This window comes from Ctenopharyngodon idella, chromosome 1, assembly GCF_019924925.1.
Source record: "Ctenopharyngodon idella isolate HZGC_01 chromosome 1, HZGC01, whole genome shotgun sequence".
Taxonomy (NCBI): domain Eukaryota; kingdom Metazoa; phylum Chordata; class Actinopteri; order Cypriniformes; family Xenocyprididae; genus Ctenopharyngodon; species Ctenopharyngodon idella.
Genome location: NC_067220.1, coordinates 4763326 through 4773715, shown reverse-complemented (window position 1 = coordinate 4773715; position 10390 = coordinate 4763326). Strand labels below are relative to the sequence as shown.

Below are 10390 nucleotides of genomic sequence, written 5' to 3'. Positions count from 1 at the left end.
TACCTGCAGAGAACTTGTTAGCAGTGACGTTGAAGGGCTGCAGCTGCAGTCTGAAGGTGTTGATGGAGAAGGTGGGCACTACGCCGAGCATCTGCTCCGTGCTGCACATGTACGAGCGGCCCACGCTGCACTGCAGGTAGTCCAGAGAGCTGTTGCTCGCCACGAACCGATCTGCAGGAACCAAACCATCAGAAGAACATCAGACTTCCTCAGAACCCCTGACTGAAATTACTGCACTAGAGTCTAGTGAACTGAACTCATTTACCCGTCATGTCGGACCAGAAAGCGGAGACGCTCACGGCACTCAGATGAAACTTCTGTGTGGTCGAGTTCTGCAGCGACACACGGAACATGATCAGAGGGAGGAAGCGTCACATGACATTAAGACACAGGAAACAGAGAGAGTCTGACCAGCGTGAAGGTGAAGGTGAGGTTGGTCAGATCCTCGGCCAGCGTCAGGGTGGCCACTGGGACCCCGCATGACCCCGAGGCCGTCGTTCTGTTGGGCTGCAGGTTCACGACCTCATTGACGGTCTGTGGAGGGAACGGATCAAACGTCAGTGGCGGGAAACAGTGACCTCAGCAGGAAGTGAGCGTGGGTGTGTGTGTGTGTGCGTCACCTGGTTGCGAGACTTTGAGAAGTGCGTGACGTTGAGCTGCAGGCCCATCAGCGCCAGCAGGCAGACGGTGCCGTTGCCGTTGGTGATGGTGTAGTTGCCGCGCTCCGGGGCGGCGGGCGGCGGGACGGGTGACGGGGCGGCCGTGGTTTTGGGTGATTGTGTCGGGGCAACGGTTGTAGTCGTCTGATCAGCACTGCAAACACTCTCTACACAACAAACACATGACAGATTTATTTCTACAGCGCTTCATACAGTACAGATCGATTCAAACAGAAACTTCAAATATGAGACACATTCAGATTCTGCTCTACAGACGTTTCTTTATAATCGTTTGTGAAATTTACCAGCAAATTCAGCGTAAAACTTTTTACACCATTTTTTCAGTACGTTCTTTATTTACTGATAAACATTCAGCAGGTTCTGAGGGGGTGAAGACTTATGCACTCGACTGAAGCTGCTGCGCGGATCTGTCAGAGTAACTGTGTTCATCACATGACTCACTCCAGCTCTGAGCATCAGATTACCCAGCAGCCCTCACAAGTGAAAGAGCAATTCAGAGAAGAACCAACAGTTCAGTGCCGTTTAATAACCTGCTCAACCGGTTCAGTTCAAAAGGATGATTCACTCAGATGTGGGACCTTCACTGTTTGAAACACCGTACCGTCTTTGCTGAGGTTTGCTGAGGTCATGTACGCCTCCATGCGAACATTAGCGAAGGTGACGTTCACTCCTGCATCCAGACTGACGGAGGTGGAGCTCAGACACCTGTAGGTGCTGTTCAGCCGCGCAGAGATCTCCGACACGTTCCTCATCACGGACACAACTCCTGCGGCAGAGACACACGTGAGCGGGTGCTCGTCTGTGACAGAGAGTGTGTGTGTGTGTGTGTGTGTGAGAGAGACTGACCTGCGCTGGAGGATTGTGGGAAGGTGCTGGTGTCACTGAGGTTGTACTGCAGGCTCATGTTGGCCACCCTGTACAGACGCCCGTCGCTGGAGAACACCAGAGAGAACATGTGACCCGCTCCGAACGACAGCAGCAGCTCTGGAGGAACACCGGCGGCGCCGCAGGAGCTTCCATTAGCCACCGCAGCTGAGGACGGCAGCGCGAACACCGTCACACTCTACCAGAACAAACACACACACACACACTCTTCACGAACACACTCATTATTGAAAACTATGACAAAAATAACGCAAAAATGACTTTTTTTTCATGGCTAATATGACAAAAACTAAAAAAGACATTTGACACAGGACTAAGACTAAAAAAAAAAAACATCTGACAAAGTTAACACTAGACATGTGACATCATAACTGTGTGTGTGTGTGTGTGTGTGTGTGTGTGTGTGTGTGTGTGTGTGTGTGTGTGTGAGCGAGAGTGTGTGTGTTTGCATGCGAGTCTGTTCGAACTAGCATTTCGATAGCTAACAAATTTAAGGCGATTGTTTTTTTTGTTCATATGCAATTATTTTCTTTTGATGAATTTTTATTTGTTTTTGTTTTTATGCAATAAGTGAGTGTGTGTAAGTGAAAAATTAGATCCAAATAATTACAGGGGCATCTGTGTGAGCAGTAATGTGGGGAAGCTGTTCTGCAGTAACACAACGTCCTGAGCAAAAGTCTGATTGGATATTTACCAAATTATAGAATATCAGACCATATCTTCACCCTACATACCCTGATCGACAAATACATTAACCAAAACAAAATGTTTGCTTGCTTTGCTGATTTCCAGAAAGCCTTTGATTCAATTTGGCATGAAGGTCTTCTGTCTAAACTTCTAGAATCAGGTATCAGGGGTAAAACATACAACATTATAAAAGCAATGTACTCAAACAATCAATGCGCTATTAAAATTGGCAATAAACAAACAGAGTTCTTCACTCCAGGGCGAGGTGTGAGGCAGGGCTGCCCACTATCACCGATAGGGCTGGGTAAAAAAATTTGGATTTCACGATTTTAATCAATTCTCATTTTCACGAACCGATATCGATTCTTAAATCCCAATAATCGTTTAGTCTAGTCTGTTTTTGGTTGATGAATGAACAGAACATGTAGCACGCCTCTCATCCAATAAATCGCAATAATCTTTGTGCTTTGTTAGTTTTGATATGTCTCAGATTTCAAATGACGTCCATCTTATTATGAGATTCAAAAAATAAACACTGTTTAATGTGGCGTGACAGATCGCTTTAGCGCCTCAGTTAAAGAGAAGCGGCAGCACGAGCGCATGTGAACATCCTCTCCTCTGCTTTAATACCAGTTACAGCGCGAAATAAACAAGAATGAACATCTGAAGGTATGTTAAAATATACAGTACAACTTACCGGAATCCGTATCATGTCTCGTGTAATAGCTCAATAAGTGTTTCAACCTCGGAAAGACGTCAATAAAAAAGCTTGTAAACGATGTCACGTAACGTCACATTTACCTCAGAAAACCATATTCAGCTATCTGAAAAATATAGCTATGCACTGTTACATATTCATTATAATTTTTAATGTTCTTCAATATTTAGTGCATGTTTGAATAAATCAGTTACGACAGCCACAATTTAAATGTTTATATTTAAAAAAAAAGAAATGAATTGGAGTAGAAATATGATTATGTAATTCTAAACTTTAGTTATTATAAAAAACATCATTGAGTGTAACTTAAGTGTTTGTATATAAATAAGTTAATTTTAACAATATTATAGTAATGTAGTACCAACTGACTCCCATGTGTAGTTTACAATATTAGTTGAGAGATTTTTTTCCTCTAGAAAATTTGCCATGTACTGTAACTGATATACTACATCCAAAATAATCGAAATCGGATCGAAAGCATGCGAATAGAAATCTAATCGAATCGTGAAAATTGTGTCAATACCCAGCCCTAATCACCGAACCTGGACATCCTGCATCGGTTCTGTCAGACCCGGGCCCTGGACTATTAACCCTAACAAAACTAAAGTACTAACATTCCAGAAAATAACTAGATGTCAGTGAAAGAGACACAATTCCACCCTCAGTATGACCAAACTGATCATGCCACAAGCTACAGATACTTCGGGCTGAAAATAGGTGCAACTGGAAAGCTAAATTTGGCTGTGAATGAACTGAAAGAGAAAGCAAGAAGGGCCTTGTATGCCATCAAAAAAATCAATTCAATTTGAAATACCAATCAGAATCTGGCTCAAAATATTCCAATCAGTCATAGAACCGATTGCGCTATATGGCAGTGAAGTTTGGGGTCCTCTTCTAAACCACGAATTTGACAAATGGGACAAAAACCCAACAGAAGCCCTGCATGCCGAGTTCTGTAAGAGTATCCTGAGAGTACAGAGGAACACACCGAACAACACATGCAGGGCAGAATTAGGCCAGTACCCTCTATTAATACACATTGAGAAGAGACAACAAATTTTGGAAACATCTAAAAAGGAGTGACCCCAACTCTTATCATTTAAAAGCCCCAGGCTGCAAAAACAAACTAACACGACTGACACCCTCATCCACAGACCAAATTATAAAAGCACAAAAAGAAAATGACCTGACCTATTGGACTGAAACAACAGAAAAACAAAGTAAAATTGAATGTTATTTGGCCCTAAATAGAGACTACACCACAGCAGAATATCTGAGTACAGTGAAAGACTGTAAATTAAGAAGAAGGACGACGAGGTACAGACTGAGCAATCGCTGTGACCAGGGAGAAGTGGAGACAGAGCAACACTTCCTCACCAGCTGCCCCAACTATGACGAAACCAGAAAGACATACAAAATTTGAAATACTTTGCCCTAACTTCAAACCCTAATTTACTTTTTTATGTATGTATATGTACATGTATGTTGATTCACTGTAAAAAATTAGAAATGCTTTGGCATACAATGTAACAAGTGTCATGCCAATAAAGCACACTTTGAATTGAATTTGAAAATTTGAATTTGAATTTGAGAGAGAGAGAGAGAGAGAGAGAGAGAGAAAGAAAGAGAGAGAGAGAGAGAGAGAGAGAGAGAGAAAGAGAAAGAGAGAGAGAGAGAGAGAGAGAGACAGAGACAGAGACAGAGACAGACAGAGAGAGACAGAGAGAGAGGGGGAAAGGCGGTCTGATGTGAGCACACCCATCTTTATTCACACAGTATTCTTTCCCTCCAGAGCATAATGTCAGCACTCATCGGAGTCAGTCTGAAGCTGCGGTCCATACAACAGGCTAATCAAATGGATCTGACAACAATGATGAGAGACGTAATTTCTATACTGATGTTAACAATCATATGTGCTGAATATCGTCTGGCTTCCCGAGAACTGAACGGTAAGAGTTTGTAATAGAAGCTTGCAAACTGTGACATGCCAACATCAGTAGTGATAACCTTTTTATTTAAGTGTCAACTCTGCATATATCTGGTCAGTATCAATATAGTTTAATTCTGGAATTGACGTACTCTCTTTGTTGATTGCCCTCGTAGACAGAAGGGCTCGAGCCTCAACAGATTATGGTTTATAATAGGGGTTTTTCACACTGTTCTTGATTGCGGTGTGTAGAAGCACCCTGGGCTTTGAAACCTGCTGTGTCAGAGGGCCACTGTAAAGTTGTTAAGACTTGTATGGCTTAATATAACGTAAATGATGTCTCTTACTGAAATATGTAGTAGAAAACCCATGAAAGATTCACGTTATTTAAAAAATCCATGACATGTTTGGACATTGGGGGTGCCATTTTGTTTAGGTGCACAGTGCGTTCTATGTCGGTGACGTCAAATGGTTGCACTCGGTGAGCTAAGATAAGATGGTCCTCACTAAGATAGCAAAACAAACCTGTGTGTGTGTGTGTGTGTGTGTGAGTATGTGAGTGTGTGTGCGAGTGTGTGAGTGTGAGTGTTTTACCGTTCCATTAGTGGTGTTGTAGGAGATGCTGAAGGAGGCGTTGAGTTCTGCTTTAATGCAGGTAGAGTTTCCTTCAGTCACCTCAAATGTCACCGCATGGGCTGCAAACACACACCCTGAAACACAAACACACACCTTCATCATCATCATCATCATCATCATCATCACTGGACCTGAATGAGGCGTGATCCTCAGTGTCACACCGGCGTCTGTGCTGAACTCACAGAATCACACTGATAGTAAAGCATCATTCACTGCGATCACATCAGTGTCATTCTCACTTCAGCGCTTCAATGATGTTTAAACGACCAAAACATAATATTTATCTGCATTCCACAATCATTTTACCACATGATTTCCTAAAATGTGACACACAGGAAGTGACATCATCTGAATGCTTTCTGAAGAAAGTAATCTCACAATAAACTTATTCTGTTTTCCCAGTTTCTCCACAGACTGTAGTGATGTAGGGCTTTGTCCCGTTTATTTTTCCCAAATTCCCTGTTTTTGTGTTTTAATTTTTCTGGATTTAATGGCGGTTTTAAAGGCTTAATTAAATATGAATAATCAAAAAACACATTTACTCAATTGAATTCATAAAACAATTTACTGATCAGTAAAATATTTACAATGATAGAGCCTTATGAAATGTTTCATCCTTTTCAGAAAATCTGTTTTAATTTTTCTGCATTCTGTGTTTTGATTGATTTCAAATTTATTATCAAAAATGCTGGTATTCAAATGAAAATATAACAATTCCTTCTATTTTTGGCAAACAGTGCAGCACAACAGAGGCTTACTGTTAAAATTAAAACATGGACAAAAATAATGTTATGAGAAAAACATTCTATTGAATAACAGTAAAATATTCCTGTCAGGTTTATTTTGGCGAGTCTGAGTTTATTTAGTTTTATACCCCATGTAGAAACGAGAAAGGCCCCAAAAGACGGTTGTGTCAGATTTCACTCGCTTCTAGGTACAAATTTATCCTCAAAACACGGTTCAGATCAACGGAGCGTTTAAACTGTAAATAATCATGTGAAGAGGAACTCTTGAGAAATCCCAGCATGACTGAGAGAGTTTGAGAAATCATGAAGTGTCTTACCACACACACACACACACACGCTCACACGCTCACTCACTCACACACACACACACAAATTCATGCTCTCACACACTCACTCTCACGCGCTCACACACACGCTCATATGAGCTCATACACTCACGCGCACACACACACACTTTCACACTCGCACTACTCTCGCACACACACACACACACACTCGCATGAGCACTACTCTCGCACACACACACACTTTCACACTCGCACTACTCTCGCACACACACACACACTCGCATGAGCACTACTCTCGCACACACACACACACACTCGCATGAGCACTACTCTCGCACACACACACACACTCGCATGAGCACTACTCTCGCACACACACACAGAGTAACTCTGACTATTAAGTGAAAAATAAGCAAACAACAAGCAAATAACTCAAAAAAGTTCTGAGTACGTGAAGTGTGAATTGACATCTGAAGGCCAAAGATGGTAACCTATACTCACAAATTTGTCCTTTGCATTAAACTCATCAGTTAGTGCACACACATTAGTAAGTAGTGAACACACACACACACACACACACACACACACACACAGAGCAAACCATGAACACACACACCCGGAGCAGTGGGCAGCCATTTTGCTGTGGCAATTGGGGGTTCGGTGTCTTGCTCAAAGACACCTCAGTCATTTCCTGCTGGTTTTGAGAATCAAACTCACAACCTTCAGGTTACCATTCTGACTCTCTAACCATTAGGCCACAACAATCTACAGACACACAAAGGCTGACTGAATCACCTGATTCTTCTGATCATCAGTGTGATTCTCTACAGCAGCTCATCACAAGAGATCACACACACATGTGATGATGAACAACAACAACACAACGGCTGCACATTTACAGGAACAATAGCGCTGACTCCCGTCCAGATCGTTCTGGAGTCACATGATGATGGAGTGAGGAACAGACACTGATAATCTGCTTGCATTCACTTCAGTAACAGCGTTGATGTGAGTAACTCCCGCATGTCAGCCGGGCGAGTGTGAAGACTGAGAAGAACCACAAATGAGGTTTGAGTGGGAGGTCGAGGCTCCGCTGGTGAGCAGGGTTCAGAGAGCTGCTGCTGGGCGACGCTGTAACGTACGTCCGCTGTACGGGGAGAGTATTCTATTTCTAGCTAACGAAAATAATTCCATAGCGCATATCTAATTAGAGAAGAACATATGAGCAAAGTTCTGCTTTAGGGACATTTGCAGTTGAACAAAGGTAATAAATCACAATATAATTGTGAAATGTTCAAAAATCACAGTAATATCATCATAATCGTGATAATATCGTATTGTGGTGATTCACACCCACATTCAAAAGTGGCACAACTGTAATTTCAAATATTTAATTATATCATAGTGGATGTTTTAGCGGGTAAAAATGTGTAATTAGACCTCAAGTTTTACAGTAGAGCAGCACATTAGCGGTTCTGGAAGTTTTTTTTTACTATAGAGATTTTAATAATCCATAAACTAAAGCAAACAGCGATGAGGTGAATCACAGCATTAAAATCTTTGATTTGAAGCAAAAAAGTGCTTGAAAAAAACGAACAAAAAAACAAAAATACAAGACTTTGAATTGCTTTAATGAACGAAAGAACTACAATCCCATGATGCACTGCCAATGACATATTAAAATAATGGGGGAATATAAAACTATTGATTGAAAGGGTGTATATTGAAACAATATTTTTACGTATGAATTACTTTTAGTGTGATTTGCTTCACGATTCTTATTGGTGGAGATTTCTCTGCAGAATCATGGGTAATGTAGTTTTCCTCCAAGAACTTTGCCTGACAAATTAAATTGATTATTTAAAAAATAAATTAAAACAATGCAGACTGATCGATTAACCTCATAGCTCACAGTAGGTCTGCCTTTAATGGTTTATCGTCCCCGATCAGTCACATGACATCTAAAGATCAGCTGATCCGTCTTCTCCAGCCTAGCGACTGACATTGATAGGAATGGGAATGAGCTTTAGTTCAGTATGCAGAAGGGTGTGATTCGGAATCAAGTATTACTGTAAGCGAGCTTATTGTTCTGATCACGTGACGCCAGCAGCGACAACTGAAGTGAAATTTAGTTCTTCAATAAAAAATAAATTAAAAAAACTGAAATGAAAGCACAAAATGGCGAATAAGAGAACAGACCCATCACACACACACTGACTAAACTGACTAAATTAACTAGTTTAAGCAAACACATGAACCAGAGTCAGTCAGACAGGAGTCTCGTACTAACGCGCGCGAACGACAGTTTGACGTCGATAACACTCTGAGATTTCCACTTGATACCGTCGTGTGTGTGATGTTTAGACTAGTTTATGGTGTTTAGTTGAGTTATAAAGACTTACCCAGCAGTAGAGTCCAGCAGACACCTGCAGCAAAACACTGTTTCACCATCATGTCTCACTTCGTATTAACGTCCGTCAGGAAAAGCGCCAAAACTCCGCGCACTGAACACTGCGTACCGAACACGAGCCGCGCGGATCCGTGAGTTTATGACTGATTTTTATCAGCTCATAAACGGAGCTGTGCTGTTTCTCCAGTGTCTGGCAGCAGATTCACTGTGTCATGAGGCAGAATGTTCCAGTCATGTGATGTGAGCGCTTTAGCCCCGCCCCTCATGAGTCACGTGACGGCGCTTACACTGCTGCGTGTATATAAACACTGGCGACAGGATTACATTCACTGTGACTGTGCGTGTTTACTGTACAAATAATAAATAGTGTACAGCCTGTGATAAAGTGTTCAATGTGTGTTAATAGTCTACAGTTGGTCACATGCTGTTAATGATAAATGGGGCCCGGGGACCCTCAGGGGCCACAAGGGAATGTGTTACTGCATATATACTATATATACACACATAATAAAAATAAATTAATTAATAAATAAAAATAAATTTGATTAAAATAAGAAAATGTATTAAAATAAAAATACTATATATATATATTATATATATACACAAATACAAAATATACAAATTTTAATACATTTTTTTATTTTACAAATTATTTAATACAAATGTCATATAATGTAATATATATAATTAAAATAAGAAATTATTCAAATAAAAATAATACAATATATATATAATATAAATTAATTTGATTAAAATTAGAAAATGTATTAAAATAAAATATATTATGTAAATAAAATATATTAATGTATTAAAATAATACTAATATATATATATATATATTTGATTAAAATATACAAATACAAATTAATATTTTTTTATTTTACAAATTATGTAATAAAATTTATATATATATATATACATATAATAAAAAATGTGATTAAAATAAGAATGTATTAAAGTAATATATACATATATATAATACATTAATTGATAAATATAATTTTAATTTTAGATACATTTATTAAAATAAAAATACAAATTTTATTTGATTAAATAATAGTAATCTAATAGTACAGTACTATATAGTATGTAGAAAAAAAATTGAACTATTTTAACATTTATTTTACATTTATAATGTTAAATTCAGCTGTAAAGACAATAATGTCATTATTCAGATCAACTCAGTTCAAGTTTTGTTCTCATTCAACAGTGTCAGTGCAGTCAGATCAATAATATTACTGGATATTAAAAGGCAAAAAAATGGCAAAACTAATAAAATGTGAATCTTTAATGGACTAAAGCATCTGCCACATGCATGAATATAAATGTATTTGAGGAAGTGACTCTGACCACAGAAACCAGCGGTTTGACCTGCGACCCCCTATAGACACACTTTCTCATCTCTATCTCAGCT

General features: G+C 39.7%; 1 protein-coding gene across 1 annotated transcript in view; it reads right to left on the bottom strand.

Annotated features, from left to right (window-relative positions):
* lamp1a (lysosomal associated membrane protein 1a) overlaps nucleotides 1–9224 on the bottom strand; it is a 13145-nt gene extending 3921 nt beyond the window's left edge. Inside the window, exons 1-8 of the mRNA XM_051887421.1 lie at nucleotides 8969–9224; nucleotides 5492–5607; nucleotides 1527–1743; nucleotides 1282–1446; nucleotides 621–826; nucleotides 412–534; nucleotides 266–332; nucleotides 4–171 (exon numbers count right to left, since the gene is read on the bottom strand). Coding sequence (XP_051743381.1) covers nucleotides 4–171; nucleotides 266–332; nucleotides 412–534; nucleotides 621–826; nucleotides 1282–1446; nucleotides 1527–1743; nucleotides 5492–5607; nucleotides 8969–9020 — 1114 coding nt within the window. The 5' untranslated portion in view covers nucleotides 9021–9224. The remainder of the gene's footprint in view (nucleotides 1–3; nucleotides 172–265; nucleotides 333–411; nucleotides 535–620; nucleotides 827–1281; nucleotides 1447–1526; nucleotides 1744–5491; nucleotides 5608–8968) is intronic.
* Between the last annotated feature and the right edge of the window lie 1166 nt (nucleotides 9225–10390).